Raw genomic sequence first — 20,035 nt, forward strand, 5'->3', positions numbered from 1 at the left:
TTCTTGCAATGGATAGATAGTGTCTAACTGTAGGAATGGGGGAAAAAAAAGGCAATCTTCAAAAAGTAGTTAGCCACACTTGTTGATTTCGTGAAGAGAGATAAGTAAACAAATTTATTGACTATCTTCTTTTAGAAGACTAACTTTTTACTGTGCACAGGTGAAATATTGTTACAAATACTTGATCTGATCCTACAACATGCAAAGTGCCCTGAACTGCTTTGTGAAATAGCCAAGGAATGAAGGTGCTGGGTATGCCCGAGGAAACACTTCAGGAGATGTAGGAGTAAACACATGAACAAATCGAGGTGTTGTAACACTGATTAATCTTAATCTCTTGCTATCAGGTATCAGCTTTCTGTAACCATGCCTGCCGGCCCCGGCTGCGCTCTCAGCTGAGTTAGTGCTCTGGTTCTAGGAGCTTGCAGCAGCTCAGCTGGAAACAACCCTAAACTTTCAACTTCAGGCACGGAAACTGCATGCAAAGGAAAACAAAGCAAAGTAGGAGGAAAGCTGAATTTGGACTAACACTTACTTCAAGGTTTACACTGAATTTTAATCGTGTCTTGTGTGGCTATATACTAAAAGGCTTTTTTATACCTGGAACTCAGACCTCTTTTTATCTTAAATCCGTCCATTTTATCTTTAATCCGTCCATTTCAGGATCTGTCACATATCTTTGCAGCTATCATGTACTTAAACCATATAGCTGAATGATAAAACTAGTCAAGATATTTTGACAGAACTAGTTAATACTGTAATATCTCATCCAAGTTGTGCTGTGATCTTGGATGTCGCATCAAGCTGGTGGTGACTTAGTAAACACATTCAGTCCAGTTATATACTTACTACCATTTCTTGTGCCAAGACTTTAATGTGCTTCAGTGCATGAAGGAAATTTACAACTGACTCCATCAATATATATTCCAGCTCTCCATTTCATTTCAGTTAAAAAAAAAACAAATGAGCAGTAATTATATTATAGTTTCCTAGCAGATATTTATAACTTAGATATAAACAAATGCTGATCTAAAGCTTTGCAGACAGCTCTCAGGCAAACTTAATTATTATAGAATTTATAGGAACATTAACCACTTTTTTCTCAGTACTATAGTTCCTATTATCTTTTAATGACGGCAGGTGGATATAAATTACATCTTTTCTGACATGGGTTTACTCTTTAAGTGGGAAAACCAGGAAGAAGCCTGTTGTTACAACTCAGCGTAACGATATTTTTTTACTTCGTGAGTCATGGTCTAAAGTGAAGTACATGGAGCTGTCTCCATACAGTGGAAAGGACGCTGGAGCAGACCCTTCTTCAAGATTAGTAATTTGTCTTTAGAATGGACATACCTTTGGTTGCTGTCTGTTTTAAGTGTAAACTATATCAACTGAAGTTCTGTTTATGGGGGAAAAGGAGGAAAGAGGGTTTAAATCCAGAAAAAAAGTTTGAATTCTTCCACAGTGTTAACTGGATATCTTGGCCGAAATTTATTCTGATTCAGATTGTCACTCGGCCGCTCTAATTCCACTGAGTCTTTGTAACAAGAAGAATCTGAGCCACTGTTGAAAAAGCTTTGGCTTGTGACCTCTGTGTGAACCTATGCCCAGAAATGAGTTTCAGCCTGCATGACTGAGTCTACATCGAGGCCTTGTCTCATTAATAGCTTTTCTTAATACATACAGCCACATTAACAACCTGATGTTTTTAGGAAGCAGTGATTCAGCCAAGCCATTCTCTTATTTAAATACCAGTGAAAGAGGACTGGTCTGTACATATTTTAAATGATAAAAGGCAGTTTGATCTACCAGTGCCTTTTTTTTTTTTTTTTAAAGAACTTTTCAGAATCCTGCCATAAGAAATGCTCCAATGAAACTGCCTTTGTCATGATCTCCCAACAGCCAAGAAGCCTCACCTTACGGTACTTTCACAGGAGCCAGGACAGAGATGAGCTAACTGCCCAGGAGGACCCGCAGTCTAGCAGCACCCCCCACCATGGGGCTGGCTGCTCCCAGCCAGCTGTTAGAGAAGGATGGAAAGTCAAAAGCTACGGGAGCTGTTCAGTGCCTGCCAGTCACCGTCACATCCGTGTGCTTCACCAACACCTGTGGATTCAGCTTCACAGCTCCTTTGTGAGGTAGGAAATTACTGTTCCCTCTCTTGCAGAAGAAGAAAGTGAAGCGTAAGGAGATTAAGTTATTCTCCTGGAGTCCCACAGGAAGTCTGTGGTAAAGCTGAGGATGAATTTAATCCACTAGTTTAGTCGTGGGACAGCCATTCTCTCCTCTTTGCCTAGAAACACTGGGCTTTTGACACAACCTTCATTTCTGCAAGCAGTAAGCATCCTGGACAATATACACTGCCGCAAGTTGTTTCACTTCCCTGTCCTGCTTGTCTGGAATTTACAGACTGGCTCAAACTGTAGAGATTTGTTGCACAACAGTGAGATCATCTTACCTAGCGTTTTGGGTCAGTCTCCAAGACAAAGTTTAGCTGCAAAGCTCAGATTTAAATCTTCCATATAGATTAGAGCCCACTTCTATTTCCTTGCTTCCCTCCTTCCAGGAAGCATGAAATATAATAAACACTACAAGCACAAAAGAAAAGTCAATGAACAAAAACTACTATTATTACAAACATTAGTGCAAACCACATAGTAGATTTTTTTTTAGTACTCTCAGTATTTTCTGTTAGGAGGTCATGAAGCTGAGGCTTTAAACACTGCCGAAGTCACATTCTTTAGCCAAGTAAGTAGTCAGCTTTGAAGCTCACATAAACAACCTGCATTCTGCTGCTACACATAGCATTTTATCCTATGTATTTGTATGTATGCTGTAATACTTTTTATTGAAAATATATTTAGTCCTGTGCTTTTATAAAATATAAATAACTAAAAGGCAATAAAGATCAAATTCCAAAGCTGAATTACATGTTTTGCTAGGAGACTTGTCTAGCAACATCTTAACTGCCTAGAAGAACTTTTTTTTTTTTTAAATTTAAATGAGCCATTTGTCTATGTGCCTGAAAGCCAACACCTAAATCCATGCTTGACATTCAAATGCATAGCTCTGCTGTCAAAGGTGAGAGCGCTTACGCTTTCTTTGACATCAAGTGCTCACCACTGTTGAAAACTAGCTCCCATTTTTACATATTCAGATGTAGATGTAGGTGTTTGGCTTTACCTCACATCATTTGAAAATCGTGGCCCTTGTGCCCAATTAAGAGTCAAAGCTTGAAAGTTGCAGCCAGTTAAGAATGCTACAGGAATGCTGATCTCCCTGCTCAACACTTGTTTATGTTTGGCAATTATCATCTGAAAGAAGGGGGGGGCGGGGAATCAAAGTTTGAAAAAGTATTTCTCAAAATACTTTGCTGGGCAAGGCCAAATGAGCTAGTAAATGCTGTAGTTAGTGGTCTGTAACCCCCAGCAGCTGCAGCTGAATGGATGAAGTCTGAATTTGGAAAAGTGCACTTTTTCATTGTTTGCTCTTTTGCAAGAACCGACACCAGAGTTGAGTACTCTGTGTCTTCTAGAGAGTCTCTTTCTTCAGAGGTTTTCATCCAGCCATTTTATATAGCTGTTTCTGGTCTGAATGCCTGCAGAGAAATCAGTAGGCCAAATGGTGAATATCATACAGCCATGAAAGCAGTCATCGAAGTGATCGAGCGTGACTTCCACACCGGCGTTCTCCAGGCGTTTGGCGTACATCACCCCGTCATCTCGCAGGACGTCATTCTCACAGGTCAGGATGTAAGTCTTCGGCTGCAGCTGCAGAGTTTCATTTTCTGCAAGGAGTGGGACTGCTCGTACATCAAGCAGAGCTGGTATCTCCTGGATGATTTCAGCCTTGCCTGTGGTTTGTATTACAGGCTTGTAGTTCTTTTTGAACGATGAAGGTAGTAGAGATGTCCAGTTCAGACGTCCTCTGAAAGAGACAGCTTGGCCAACGTCAAGAGCAGTGTGGTTGTTAATCAGCAGTGAGTGAGCCAAGTCATAGTTACCATTGAAATAATCTATCCAATAGTTGATCATGACATAACGAGGAAGAACGGGCATATTCATGTTTTGCTGATAAGAAGGTGTATTGAAGTCAAATGCCTGAAGGACAGGATAAATTAAGGCCTGCAGTTTTGGTCTGATGGTCAAATGCTCATCTTTGCTAAGCTGTGGGAAGAATATAGGATAGAATTGGGATTATAAAAAAAATAAACATTACAATATCAACCTTAAATTCATATAAGCCACCACTCATTTGACAATTTTTAGGCTGAATTCTGTTCTTATGCAGGTAATGTCGCTCTTTTGGCTGAAATATTAGCAGCCTGATCTTTTTCTTCTCTTGTAAGGATGGCCATCCAGTATCCTGCCTCCAACAGAAATCATTGGCAGAAGTTGAAAGGTGTAAGAAGAAAAAAAAATAATTGTAAAGTGGCATTTAGCTAACACAGTTCCCAGTTTAACAATTTGCAACTGAAGGTCTTCCTGAATCAAAGGAGCTATTCTTGCTTTTAACAGTTTTTCATGGATTTTTCTTCCATGAATTTATCTAATTGGTTTTTTGCGCATATGCAAACTGTTGGCTTCCACAGTTTTCTCTAGCAAAGGCTCACTATGTACAGAAGCACCTCTCTGTGTTTGACTTGAACCTGCCATCTGCATTTGATTTGAGCCTACCAATTATACATTTGGTGCCCCCTAATCTTTTTCTGGAAGAATCAGCAAACACGAGTTTTGCTTCATCTTCTACACAAGATACACAGTTCTCTATCATATCTCATCTTGTCTGTCTCTTTTTCAGGCTGAAGAACCTTAGTGTATTTAACCTCTCCCCGAAACAGTCCTACATCACTGATTTAAAAAGAATTATGCATCAGGGAAACGAATTAGGAATGCTGCTTCCAAAACATGGTACTATCATGTTCATCAGTCCTTGATATTGAAACTTTAGTGTAATTGTCCCTTATTCATTTTTTCACCCTAATTCAATAGTGCAAGGTTGTCATGATAATTAGTTGCCTGGACATGGTATCTGCTTTCTCATCACCAATGGTTATGGCAATACAAAAAGCTAATAATAATATTTCACTCAACCATGAAAAATATTATTACTTGCCCCAGGCTGCCTTTAAAATCTTTACTAGATTAAATTCAGATTACATTTAAACTGCAGATACACAGAAGAAATTTCCTTAAAATTGCAAAATGCTACAGGAAGACAATTTAATAGAAGAATTAAGCTTCATTTATTGTATAGTTTGTCCTTCATTTGAAAGAAATAAAAATATATTTTCAGAGACGAGCATCTAAAAATAGGAAGCTAAATTGAGAAATTACACGTGTAGTTAGTTACCTACTTAGAAAAATAAAGAATTCACCAGCAAAAGGGGTAAAAAAAGTCATTTAGCTACTTGCTCTTAAAATCTGGCCCATAACAACTCGTAACTGTAGTAAGACATTGCAAGCTATGTGATTCATATCGTGATTGACTCATTTTTCTTCGGTAAAGTGACTAGATGCTGGCTTTCTACCATTCTGTCTTTAGGGTTGGCACATCACCTTGTGATGACACAGCACAAAGAATCTGTCAACCTATATGCATCACTGAATTAGGGATTGTCATAGTGTAATACATAACAGACACTGGATGTTACCTGCTGACACACAGCAGCTGCCAAATTTCCTCCTGCACTATCGCCAGAAATTGCAATTCGGCTTGGGTCAACTGAATACTCAGCTAAGACATCAGGCTGCAAAAAATGCTTAGTAGCACGAAAAGCATCATGGAATTGCTCGGGGAAGCACACCTCTGGTACCAGCCTGTATCTACAAAGAAAAGATATGAGAGACAATTATTACCGTTGCTGTACCTCTCTTTCAGCATTAATAGGTGATATCAGGTATTCCTTAATGGCAAATAACTATTTCATTAGGATAAATATTACGGGAAAAACATGAGGTGTGTAATACTTTTGTAAGACTTAATCTTATAATTAATGCTCTAATTCTGAAAGATTAATATGAACCCACTAGATATGACTAATGACAAGATAGTATAAAATTGTGCAGCACTTTCCTAGAATTTCCCAATAGAGGATTTCATCAGACATATAAAAATGAATATTTAAAACACCCTTGGCAAGGGAGTCATTACAATCAGGTTGGTTTTGATCCAAATCCCCACCTTAACTAGTACAAGGGAGAGTAAGTCACATACGACCAACGGATTCCACAGAGCCAAACAGCTAAGCAGTTCTGTTTCCCGAATTTACCTATGCTCAGGAGAGAATGAACCTCGCTATACCTCTGTGCCATGAAATGAACAATAGCCAAACAGTGAATATCAATTTGCTCCAATGCAACAGATTCAGTAATTCCTCTTCTTTATCGAGGAGTGGAGCAGGAATATACCCATTGCACAGGTGGAGAGACTGAGGCACAGAGAGCAAACAGTCTGCCCAGGAAGAGTCAGCAGCTGAGTCCCATTCATGAGATTTTCTCACTTTCTAAATAACAGTGCAGGAGAAGTCTGTTCATGTTTACTGAATAATTTGTAATCTAAGAGTTGTTACTAGGCCTTATGGTACAAAGCATGTCTTCTGTTTGTAGCTTTTCAATCAACAGATTTTACATTTTCTCAGTAGAGCCGAGCAAAACAAGCAAAATAAAATCCAGTTTTCTGATTCAAAATATTTTCTTCAGAATCTAAGCTAAAAAAAGTTTCATATGCAGAATAAATTTTAAACTTAGGTTACATGAAAAGTGTTTCAAACTCCAAATCTGACCTACTTTCAGAAAGCAATCTATATATTGCATCAACTACAAAGGAATATGAGAAAGTCCTTTGGGAACTCCTTGCAAAACTGGGTAACAGACGGTGCATATATCATGAAAGCGAGACGTGCAATTAAACCAATGAGAAATCTAATTAGTCTTCATTAATTGAGTACAAATGCCTTGACTGAAAGATATAATGGCTAAGGAGAAGAGGTAAACAATAACTCAGAGAAACAGGCAGAATTATACCACCATAAACCAGAAAAGGAATAATAAGGAACTTTTCAATACGGTGATCGCTGCTCGTCTGGAATAACCAACAGCTGCTTTCTTACTGTTCATTGTTTCTACTAATAAGCAACAAAGAAGTAAAAAAAAAAAAGCGGCCCTTTAAAGTGCGCTATAAGTATTGAATGTGTATAACATCAACTCCATATAATTAAGCTGCAATTAGATCACAGAGCTTGGTATGTAATCAACTGCAGGTGGGAAACTTGAGTAGTTATATCAAGTGATTGGGTTTGCAAAAGAAAATATTAACGTTGACAATAAGGATGGGAAAAGTACCAATCAAGTTGGAGTCATCTAGGTAATGTAGTTAGCTAGTTGAGAGGTTTGTTTACCTTGGAATTGTTCAGCTAGTTAAAAAAGCAGCCCTGCTTCTCTGTTGTCTGGCACCCCTGCAGTCCTCTGCGCTTGAGTGGAGTACAAGGCTTAAATGAGATGACTGGAACAGTGGGAGATTGAGAGAGCAGCAGGAAACTGCCAGGCTCCACGGTGTATTCTGGCTAATGAGCAGGGGTAAAATGATTTCATAATTTTTATGTCGCAGACCCTTGCTCAATATGACTTAGAAACTGTGGTTTATTGACAGACTTCAGGGGGGGTTAATATATATATTTTAATATTTCATATATTTTTAATATATATATAAAATATGACTTGCAGCAGTGGGAGTGGCCACTGAGGATGGGAAAAGTCCCTCTTGCTACATGAGGAGGCACAGAGATGTGGTTCAGCCTTCCTTCAGGTATATATCATGTCCAAATGTGTTTAGGGTTTTTGTTTGATTGTTTTTAAAGTTCCCAAGTATTTACAGAATCATAACTTGGCACTTGAGTGATCTCAGGTTTTAGCTGCACTCCGTACATGTAGATACAATTGCAAGATGCATTAAAATTTGCATTTTAGTATTTATCCAACTGAATTAAGTGCTACTCTCTTTTCCCACATTTCTGCCTTCTAAAATGACCTCTAAAGTAATTAGAAACCCAAATGAATTTTCGATACCATTCCAATTTGTTGTAATTTTAAAAGGGTAAAAATATCAGACTGGTAAAGAGAATTATTGTCCAAGTTAAAGCCTTATACACAAGCCAGTAAAAAGGGAAAAGCTATAAGAACTACGTTACATATTTCTAACACTTTAAAATTACTCGATTAGTTTTAGATTACTCACTCAACTGAGACAACGACAGCGTTGAGAGATTCAGCCATGATTCTGCAGAGATTGTTATAAAGGCTTGTTCCTGGAATGAAAGGACATGAGAGTCCATTTATGTCAATAGTTGCAAATCCGTACGTAACCCTTCTCAGAAAATATAAAGACATAATACAAATATAAGCAAAGTAAACGAGATCAGCTTGCAATAAAGTGCCAAATACATATTGTAGTGGAACGAGTATAATTCATGCCTTAAGAAGTCCTGCAGTCTAATGCTTGCTTTCTTTCTCATATGTTTCTTGGTGACTTGGCGCATGTCATTTCATCCACCTATCACAATTCTCTCAGTTGGGCAAAATTTAAGGTACCCAGTGGCTTGGGGGCATTAGCATCCAGAGACAGTTATCACTGTATGAGTCACTGCTTGTTGTTCATTTTATTATAGCATGCATTGCTTTGATTCAAATGAGTTGCCCTATTAGCATCAACTGAACTACTCATTTAAGGGAGGATAAATCACAGCTATGCTATTTATCAGTTTATCAGGACTGATTTTCTTTAATTTTATTCCTTTCCAGTTACTTCATCGTTGGTTCCCGGTACTATAAAATATACTAAGACACTAAGCGTTTTCTAAAGTATCTAGTCTTAGAATTTAATATTTAGCTGTAACATTTGTGCCATTAACTTCTGCATCTTGGACTCGAAGATAGCATCTGACATAGCTGAGTTATAGTCATCCAAACAAAGCGCAGTAATTTAATATAAACTTCTGCACAACAAGAGTCATATGCAAACTGTTACAGAACAAATGAGGTGGGCAGGACACTAAGAAACATCCCTTAGGCAGGCCTAAGAAAACCCATCTCAAAGCACAGTTCCTCTGTAGGAAGAGGAGCAATATTTTTAACTGCTATAGGACAAAGAGACTGGGATTTCCAAAGGCACACAAAGGACAGATTTTACAGTTATTTTTGGAACCTAAATCTCTCTTAAATCATGGTCTAAGTGACTTATACATGCATAGTCCAAATGCAATCAATACAGTCTTTGTTTTGGAACGTTTTGGAAAACCCCATCAATGTTCTTTTTCTGTAGATGAGGCCACAGAATGCATCAGGGCTGTATGGACTTCATGGCATCTCAGGAGCAATGGGGAAGGAAATGGGGGAAGACTGCTATCGGATCTGGATCTCGGGGCAGCCATGAGAACCACACGCCCTTTCTCCTCCCAAGGCTTTTCTCCTCCTGTATGACATGGAAGGATCAGTGGTTAACTTACCATTGTCTATAGCTATACCTTGCTTTCTCTGATCATGTTTGTGGCTTCCAAGTTAATTGGAGTAAATAGCATTAATTTTCAAGGTAACTGCTGCTAGTGGTGGCAGTGGTCCCCTAAGGGAGGGGGCCAAGCCATGGGACGGGCACCGACCTCCACCCATTTCCTTCATCACACTGTCTGTTGTCTGTGATCAGCAGCACGTATTCCCACGTATGCGTTATTTAAGAGCCAAACATTAGCAATGCTGCTACATGCAGTGTTGTTCAGCCCACTCTTCTACTAATTATTGTGTGAAAATGGGGCAAAACCCTTATACTGGATCCTGATCATCAAGGATCGACATTTGCACAGGACCATAGAAAACGGGGGACTGGCCCAAACAGCCCATCCAGGCATCCCAGGAATTTAAACAATAAGCTATTTTGTCCTCTCAGGATGTAACAAAATTAACCTTTTGGTCCTTTTACAACTCATGTGTAGATAAGATATGCATTTTTGCTGTGTGTTCACAATATTTTTCCCCTCCCTCCTTAGAGCTGATCGAGTGGAGACAGTTACTGCTGAATTCAGGTACGTCTTAGCAAAATTGTCACCCCTGGCAGGAAAAACAGCTTTTGGCTTCCGCTAGGAGAAAACCAGACCAGAATCCTATTTAATTACTGGCAGACACATACTTGCACTTGCTAAGGCCCAGCCCCCTCCATGGATGTAAACAACGCTGCGCTTGAGCCTTTCATCTCGCTTTGCAGGAGGTTCAAACACTCTGACTTCCACACCATCAAAAATAGCATCCGTGATGTTAATGTCTTCAGAGGAGACAGACTTCAGCTTGTCAAAGGTACAAATCAAGTAATTCAGAACTATCAGGTGATGGCTGAGTCTCAGATAGTGTATCAGGTGACACTAGGAAAAAAAAAGAAAAAAGAAAAAAGGAGATTTCTGTTACTTCAGAGCATATCATATGATACTGCACTGATGTGTAATGCAACCGTCTTCAAAGGGCAGGTCCTATATGAAAATGAATATGGATTCTTAGAACATTCACTGGAAAATGAATGATTATCTAAGACCTCTAATACTTTTAAAGCTGTATTAAAACAAAACCCTGTCCATAAAAGATTCTCTGTTGTCAAAATAAATCAAACCACGAGCACTACGTGGATCAAGACAACTGTGAATGAGCACTCAGATCGCTGCCTTTGAAAGACACTTCCAAAAGGAGATGAACCTCACCAGCGTGCTCCACTGTGGGACTTGTGAAGCTCCGCGGACCATTGCCAGCAGAGGGCAATACCGCACAGGCGAAATTTTTGTAGTGGTATGTATCAAAAATGCAAAGTATTTCTCTTGTTCCACCCCAAAGCATAAGTCTTTCCACCTACAAATTAAGAAAGTTCTCAAGGATTGCAAAGAAATTTGAAAACAGGAATGGTCTCAAAGGAATATAATGCTTCTTTATTGGCTTGTCCTGTATTTACCTGCTGAATTGGGAAGGATCTGAGATGCTATCCAAGAACCATGGCAGGTTAGTGATTTATTTTTTTTTCCCCAACCCCAGACACTAAAGCGCGTTACTTCTTTTGTGCGGGTGTGTAAAACACTACAAAAAAATGAAGAACGATCTGCTCTTTCTGTCCCCTTATGGTAGAAGGAGAGAGATTTTATCCCCTTTGGCTATCCAGGATTTTTATGTTTAATTTTTAAACTTTGCCCTGAACCTGTTTCTCTCAGCAAACAGTACTGGGATCCAAGGCACTCCTCCAGCCTAAATGGTTACGACCTGCTCCCCACATATGACTCGCACACTATTTGTAATGCATACTTGTTCCTATTCCCTAGCTGGTACAAAAGGGGCGGCAAAGGGTAAGCCAAAGGACTGCAGGGACTACGATGTTGAGACTGGCCATTAAAAAGTAGTAGGCATCTTTCTCCTTTTGCAAAGTTAATCTCTATCCTAGCAATGAAGGCTAGAAATAGGATAATCAGCTAAGCCTTTTGTACAACTTTCTCAGTCAAGGCAATGAAGTTGGGAGTTAAAATTAATACATATGCCTAATGTATATCTTTAGGACCACTACCATAAAGAAAACTGTCAGCGGTGACCTTTTATTTTACATACAGGTAACAGATACTTGGAAGAAAAAGTGTACTGTTAGGAGCCGTGCAGCTTGTCTACACACAACTGTTTTACTGTTTTAATTCTGCTGGTACCACCAGTACAGCGCAAACCTGCTAGTATGAATTAAAGGTGCTGACACCTGGGAGAGCAGGGTCACCCAGGCACCGGTCTGACCGCGTTCACGTTGTGAAGAACGGACAGTTGCCCTAGTTTAACCTGTACAAAAACTAAGTGGAAGCCAAGTCTGGTTCCTCATGACAGACATGATTTTGCAAATAAGAGTTTCACAGTGCCTTTCTGGTTTCTATTACCTGTTCACAAGGACAACTATCTCATTTTCTTGACTTGGGTTTCTTTACTGTACTTCTGCAGTACCATTTTCGCAGCCACTTTTAGTGCCAAGTTTCAGCTTCTCTGGCAGGAGTGCCTGCTCACGGTGAAGGGAGGGCTAATGGAGGCAAACACACACCTCCAGAGGAAAAGCAAATTTCAAAGCATTCAGCAGCAACCATGCCACAGAATATCTGCCTCCTTAGGTCTATACCCCCAGCTCCTTACATGTAACTTTTTAATCTGTTATCATTAGTTTGAATGTAAGGAAAATGAAATATTGGCTTTCAGGCAGGTGCTGTATAGAAAAGGCACTGCACAGCCCCACTTCCACTGCAGGTTGCTGTAGAAAAAGACAGTTCTTGAAATTTTTCCCAAAAAAGTCTATGCAAGTACAATGGGCTGCTATGTGAGCGGGGAGAGGAATCCACTTCCAAAACAAGAATTTACAAAAATTGCTTTCTTTTCTTGCTTTAACTTGCGGTAACGTCACCCTGCTGAGATAGTTTGGTGGGAATCAAAATTTTAAGATGTTTGCTGCTTTTTGGATGGAATACCTTTTCTTTGTACTGCAAGGCTTTTCTCTGGGAGAAGAAACACAAAGTATCCACCTGGTGGGAAGAAATGCTGAAATCACAAGGCTGTCTGTATCTCTGAATTTCAGATCATTCTTTTCTCCCACCATTACTTAAAAATTCCCACAGAAAAACCCAGTTCGAGTTTGAAATCTGAAGAGCAATACATCTATTAATTATTTGGCAGACAATTTGTTGGGCTGCCACTGATGTAACCAGCTAAAAATCTGATCCTCTGTGTGCCCCATGGAGGCTCCCACAGAAGGTAACCACTGGGCATCAATTTTAGAAATACTGCCAGGGAAAACAATGGTTTTGTACATTTTTTTTAGCCTGACTGTGTTGCAATAGACGTCCCATTTTAGCTTTCTCCCCCTTTAGTTCACATTCTTTGTAGAAGAGATTACCACATGTTCCCTGGAATCAGAAATGTTTTATTTTCAAGGCTAGTTAGTGTTGTTTACTGAGAAGTGTTTTGCCCTGTTCTTTAACCCACAGAGCACTGTGGCCATCCGCAGGTCATCACATGTTTTCATTCTTCCCCCCCCCCAATAGATTCTTTCCAAGAATCTAAAAACCTGGAAGAGATGCTTTGTACACCAGGGCACAGATGCAACAGTCCTAATTTTTTTTGGTAGGCATAGGCAGTTTTTTTGCCAAGCACTTATCATACAGATTCTTTGGAAGTATATTTATCTAATCAGCCTATTTGGTTGTCATTTATAAGGCATCAGGATGGCACTTTTTGCTGGCAAAGAGCTAGTCTTGTCCAAAGTTCATAGAATCATTAAGGTTGGAAGAGACCTCCAAGATCATCGAGTCCAACCGTCAACCCAACACCACCATGCCCACTAAACCATGTCCCTAAGCGCCTCATCTACACATCTTTTAAATACTTCCAGGGATGGTGACTCAACCACTTCCCTGGGCAGTCTGTTCCAATGTTTAACCACTCTTTCAGTAAAGAAATTTTTCCTCACATCCAATCTAAACCTCCCCTGGCGCAACTTGAGGCCATTTCCTCTCGTCCTATCGCCAGTTACTTGGGAGAAGAGACCGACACGCACCTCGCTACAGCCTCTTACAAGTTCTTACAAATAAAATTATTTTTTCCCCTCTATAAATAAATCTTTAAAATAGATATATCTTATCACTCTGTAATATAACTACTGGCAGAAGAAGATGCGTTTAATGGTTGGCTAACTCTCTTCTAGGACTACATTACCACCCAAAGGGCAGACCTGCCCATCATGTTGGCTGTGCTTCCCTGGCACATTTCTCGTGTTGGCACTAACGAACGCAAAGCCTCAGAGCATGACCTTGCTGCACCAGCTCAACATGAACCCAGCAAAACCAGAGAAACAGCATTAAACTTCAGCCAGGTCACCATCTTACTGATAACCCAAGGCAGGAAAGAGGGAGTGGGGGAAAGGATGGGACCAGCCCTTTTGGCAGCAGTCCACAGCTGGCCTTAAATCCATTATAAAACTATCTGGTCATCTCATGTGAGCAATAATTGGTTTGATCTTTGCCGGTATTAGTGATTTTTACCACCCTTGCTGTGACAACATGCAGGACTGTTACAGGCTATCACATATAGCACTTAAATATATTGGGGAATTATGTGTGTGTGTATATGCATGTGGAAGAGAGAAAGTGATGTTCTCTGGTGAAAAGGGAGAGAAGACAGTGCTGTAATAATAAAAGCTAGTGAAAAGCAAGAGAAAGCAAAAGGACAAGGAGGAAATTAAGAGACTACAGGAAAAAGTAAAGACACACTCACATAAAAGAGGAGATGGTATAAAGATGAAAGCCCTGTGGGCAATTAGCCCTGAATTGCTGTGCCAGCCACAGACACCGCACATCACTCAGTCTGGGTCACAGTCGAAAGTTTTCCCATGTAACTTTATGCATCCATCTGAATAAACACTTTTGTTTTCTGAACAGGTAACTGGGGAAACATGGCTGGTGAACTTCACAGCATTATGGACTGGACTGAGTAATGGTCTGACACATACTGAGAGAGCTCAGCTGCTGGGAAGCGAGGCAGAGCTGGATGAGCAGGAAGACCCCAGGAGAGAAGGACTAGGCAGGCTAGCGAGGCAAACTTGAGTATTTTGCTGATGTTTGAACCAATTCAGCAAATAACCACTGTGGACATATGTCCTGGTTTTGACCGGGATAGAGTTAATTGTCTTCCTAGTAGCTGGTACAGTGCTGTGTTTTGGATTTAGGATGAGAACAAAGTTGATAACACACCGATGTTTTAGTTGTTGCTAGGTAGTGCTTACACTAGTCAAGGACTTTTCAGCTTCTCATGCTCTACTGACTGAGAAGGCTGGAGGTGCACAAGAAGCTGGGAGGGGGCACAGCCAGGACAGCTGACCCAAACTGGCCAAAGGGACATTCCATACCATGGAACGTCATGCTTAGTACATCAACTGGGGAAAGCTGGCCGGGGGGGCCGCTGCTCGGGGACTGGCTGGGCATCGGTCGGCAGGTGGTGAGCAACTGCATTGTTCCGATTCTCTCCCCCATCCCACCAGGGGGTGGGGGAGTGAGTGAGCAGCTGTGTGGTGCTCAGTTGCCGCCTGAGGTTAAACCACGACAACGTATTACAGTAGCCCTACTGACAATCTATTGCTCATTTCTGATTGCAGCTTTTCATTTTGGGACCGTTGGCTACCCATGACCCATGGCTGCCTTGGCAGCGGTGTGATTTACACTCACATGTAATGCTCCCCAGCTCTCCAATAAGTCAGGCAAAGCAACCACTACAGCCACAACCTCCTTCTCTTTCACCAGGACATCCCTGTAACAGGGGTTTTCAGGCAGGGACAACCCAGGGACCCCCTAGAGACTAAACTGTTCAAGACTGCCACCTTCCTCCTGGTAAATTCTTTGGTGAGGAGTACCAGATATTGAAAGATTTAATTGATGTAGGAGAAAATTTTCAACCAGTGAAGAAAGGAGTCAGGTTTGTGATAAAAAGCAGACAGAATGAACAAATAACTGCTCTAGAGAGGCACCATTACTTCACCTTTAATCACCAATATCTGTCCCTAAACTATCAGGATTCTTCTATTGGCTCCTCAGCTGGTAATTTCATGAAGAACCTCAAATGCTCACTGCTACTATGCTTACCTCCCTCATGGACTTTTAGTCTATATTAGTCATGTGTTCTGTATCACAAAAAAAATCCAAAAAAGTTTTTCTGTTGCTAATGTCTATTAACCTCTAACAGTACTCAGCGCATTGGGATTCTTTGTCCTTGTATGACTTCCAAAGCTGACACTATCTGGCTTCACACCTCTGACCTTTAGCCACGAAATTATTGCAACAGGTCACATTCAGACAGCGCACAAAGGCAGCGCGCCTCTAAAGCCGAGCTGAATCTATCAGCTGCTTCCTCTACTGCCTTCACAGCTGGTCAGACCAAAGGTCCTGCACTGACCTTTCAGGCCTCGGCAGCATCAGGAATTAAGCAAACAGCTAAGGCTCTTTTTTCATACTACACTACTTGAGACTGCGCCAAATCTCACTCATGACTAAAATGAGTCATGATGCTGGAACTGGGAGACTGAACTGTCTAAGACTAAACTTCCTACCTTAAAAGATGCAGTCACGATCCTCAATTTGGCCATCACTTTGCAAAACACATTAGAGTCCAAAATGCCAACTACAGTATCTGTAGTCAATAATAGAGATTAGTGAAAAATAAACAGGATCATTTCCCCATTTAGCATATTGTTTTGTGTGCATTTCAGGCAGTTTATCCTGTTTAAAGGTGAATGTCTATTTTCTTTTATTTTACAGAATCATTTCTTAATGCAGGTGCATTATTGCCCAGTAAAGAATACCTATTTTTAATGCTGTCATATAAAGACAGTCCTCAAAGGCAAGTGCTCTTAGTTTTATGTATTTCCTTTAGAACTGAAAAGAAGCCAAGACTGTTTTACAGTTTATTAATTAGAAGCAGAAACTAGATTACACTTTAAGGTAAGGTTTTGTGCATATACCTATTCATCCATGATGATCTGCTTTTATACTAGATAGAGACAGAAGTTATCTGTTACTGCAAATTGGACTTCCAGTGTGGTTCAGTTTCTGCTCAGGTGCCACTGCTGTGAGACCTAGCCGCCACAACTAGCAACCTGGTTTACCGTAAACCAATTCCAAGACGGTGTTCTTGCATGCAAAAACATCGACAACTTACTTGGCTGGCTACAACTATGATTTACATCTGTCCATAAGTCACATACTCTGAAATATATGGATAGATATATATTAAAATGTTAGAAAGAACTAATTACTGTTTTCTCTAATCCTGAATGTTGATGTCCCATGCCCTAGATTTTATTCCGAAAGCAAGTGAGTGGCAGAGAAGCATGAAGGAATCACTTGGCTGATGAGAACAAATACGAGGATAGTTTTCTCCCCTGTACAACTGGCTGCCTTCTTCCATATGCGTCTATCTGATGGCCTCTATGCCAACCCATTTGTCCTTCCAAACCTCTGCTAACAGCTGTCCCAGTTTGAAAAAATCCTTTCTTCCTTGCCGTGCACCAGAATAGCAAGTATCTTGACAACGGTGTTCAGAAATAACTTTTTTCAAAGGGCTTATTAAATAAACCTATGCTGCTCTCTTTATTCCAATAAGGGAGAGGGGTTAGAGTAAGAGTGAAAAATGCCTGTAACAATCCTGCTGTTAACAGCAGAACTATGAAATGTTGCTTTAGACACTTCTTGACAGACACCAAGTAAAACAATAACTATGGTTTAGTCCATGGCTCAATCCCATAATTAATTTTATGTGGTTGTCCAAATTTCAGTGGAGCCAAGTTCTGATGTATGTACGTAGTTTTTCATTTCTGATCTAAAATTGTGTTCTATCACTGTTTGCTGTAAAAATGTTACCATGTCCCATTTTGGGACAGGTGAAAGGGGCAAATTACTCTCATTCTCAGTTAAGCACTCTCACATCAATTCATGAATATTATTAAAGTCTAAGTTTCTGTTTTCATTCTGGGGCAGCACAGGACATTAAAGAGGGCGCAGGAACAAGGCTCTGAAAACCCAGCTCAGTTTCCAGCTCCACCACTGGAATTTTTGTGACCTCAGATAAGGCACTCCATCTCTTCCTATCTCTGTTCCCCCCAATTTAAGATTAGGATAACAGTATCGGTCCCCTTCTGTAGTATGTTTTGAAACCTACTCACAGAAACTGCCCTATAAGCAATACGCATTTTTTTAACCATGTGATTATATTCAAACATTTGAAGTGTCTCATGCTGAACCAGGACACTGACTCAGTCCCAAGCTTGTAAAAAAGTCTGTAGCTGACTGGGACAAAACTCTACATGGAAATGCAAAACCTTATCATTACTACACTGAAAGCCAGTGACAGCCTTATTATGTTTTTTTGGTAGTGATTATTAATGCACTGAGAAAACAAACACATTATCCCTAACAAGAAATTGTCATGCTTAATTGTCAGAGTCTTCACAAATCTATTTCAACATAAGCAGAAGACACTTAATTGTATTTGAAGCACATGAAGTTTCTTTCATGCTCTTGGAAAGAAGGATTACAGTATATTTCAGAGGTTTTGAAGTCAGAAATGTACTTCTGTCTACTATCAAACCTACAAAGGAAAGTAATAAATAGCAAGCTGAAAAATACATTCAGAAGTGGGTGAAAGTTCAATGGTCACATTTAGAGAAATGTTAAACCATTTGGTCTTGCAATAACCAGTAGAGGAAGAAAGGAGAAGCTGAGCTCTATAAAAGGACATACATTTTATTTTATATACACACACAAAAGCTGTCTAACAAAGTAAATACTCAAGCTTAACTTTTACAATCCTAGCTTCAGTTCACACAGTTCTGTCTTAATGGCAGTCATTTATTCCTGACTTTGTGTTATCTCTCGGTGTTGGAAAGACTTTTGACAGATGACAGATGTGGGCACCTCAGCCCTGCCTGCCAGTTTGCTCCAGCTGCCACCTGCCAGGCTTTGTCCTGCCAGCTCCTCTTGGGATTACGACCTCTAGAACATCCCAAAAGAGACACCCTTCAGCCTCTAAGCTAGAGGCACCAGAATTCATCTGACTATGCCCAACATACCACATAAACAAACAACGTGTACATAAGCCAATAGCAATATACATATATATAGTTACAGTCATATGATTTTCTAAAGATAGGTCTCCTTCAGCTAGAGGTTATGGACTTGATTCAGGTGTTCCTGGCTGAACCGTTACGATGTGTTTTGCAGGCAGCATGCTGCGGGGGGGGATCATGGCCCTTCTGTCCATACCATCAATGAATTTGGTCAAGCTGAGTGCCTGCTGTTCAGTTACTTGAGTTAACAACATGGAGCAAGGAACGTCAAGCCATAGATTTTACTGAAGAATGAAGCTGTTGTGGGCCATGTCTGCATAATTTTCATTGCAGACATGTGGGAGGGTATGCAAGCAAACAGATTTTATCCTATACAAGCAAACAGGTTTGGACACTGTGTGGTTCACTCTCCTCATGCTTCCCAGCATCCACAATTACTGTATAAGGAACATAGAAGGTACATTCCCATGTAGTCCTTTTGGTATCCATTTATGGGCCCTCTGTCCATTAATTCATTTAATCCCTTTTTGAATATGCTGATGCTGTCATCCACTCAAAGTACCCATTTTTGTACATTTCAGAACCAACTTAGTAAACTGAAATGCTGCTAGGAAATTAAACAAAAAAAACCAAACCAACTTTCACATACGTAATACCTTACATCGGGCCTGACCACGACTGATCAGTCCTTGTAAAAGATCAGACCATCCTAGAAGAAAATAAAGTTCACAGCTAAAGCCATTATCAGAAAGTTTGTGATCTCTGATCTGTTTCATGTCAGCATAGAAATATTGGCAGAAAATGAGGGAGACATCATGAAGTGACATAACTGTCATGTGTGTCTTGTGACAAAATCAAGCATTCAGAGTTTTGTTCAGTAATACGATTCCAAATCAAGGCAGTTTAATATTTCAGCTTCCCTATGTCTTCTTTAATACTTAATGCACCAGAATAAAAACCATTAATTCTTTATTTTGACCAAAAGCCTGCAAGTTGGAAACCAGACTAAACCACACCTAGTAAGATCTGCACCGTGAAACCCAGAAGAGAAGACTGGATGCCAGCTTTACTAAAACGCGCACGCTTGATTTACTGATCAGGAAGAAACAACGAGCAGCCTGGGGCGACCCAGCCCGGAGCGGCTGCTGCTCGGGAGGCAGAGCGTTACATCCGAACCTAATTCCATTTTCCCCTCCCGGATGCGGTAACGACCCGGTACGGCGGAGATCGGCCCCCGCTCTAGCCCGCTGCAGACGCGGGTGTCAGCGATGCTGGCGACTCGCCCCTCGGCTCCAACTACAAAACGCCGGCTGCGGCGCGGCTCTCCGGCTGCGCCGGGTCCCCCTCGGGCAGCAGGGACCCCGGGACCGGGCCGGGAGGGCTGTGC

General features: G+C 40.6%; 1 protein-coding gene across 1 annotated transcript in view; it reads right to left on the minus strand.

Annotated features, from left to right (window-relative positions):
- Window positions 1–903: 903 nt before the first annotated feature.
- The window catches only part of NCEH1 (neutral cholesterol ester hydrolase 1), a 20,292-nt gene continuing 1,160 nt past the window's right edge, over window positions 904–20,035 (minus strand). Inside the window, exons 2-6 of the mRNA XM_009333605.1 lie at window positions 19,817–20,029; window positions 10,177–10,405; window positions 8,236–8,305; window positions 5,654–5,825; window positions 904–4,166 (exon numbers count right to left, since the gene is read on the minus strand). Coding sequence (XP_009331880.1) covers window positions 3,549–4,166; window positions 5,654–5,825; window positions 8,236–8,305; window positions 10,177–10,405; window positions 19,817–20,029 — 1,302 coding nt within the window. The 3' untranslated portion in view covers window positions 904–3,548. The remainder of the gene's footprint in view (window positions 4,167–5,653; window positions 5,826–8,235; window positions 8,306–10,176; window positions 10,406–19,816; window positions 20,030–20,035) is intronic.

This window comes from Pygoscelis adeliae, unplaced genomic scaffold, assembly GCF_000699105.1.
Source record: "Pygoscelis adeliae isolate BGI_AS28 unplaced genomic scaffold, ASM69910v1 Scaffold220, whole genome shotgun sequence".
NCBI lineage: Eukaryota > Metazoa > Chordata > Aves > Sphenisciformes > Spheniscidae > Pygoscelis > Pygoscelis adeliae.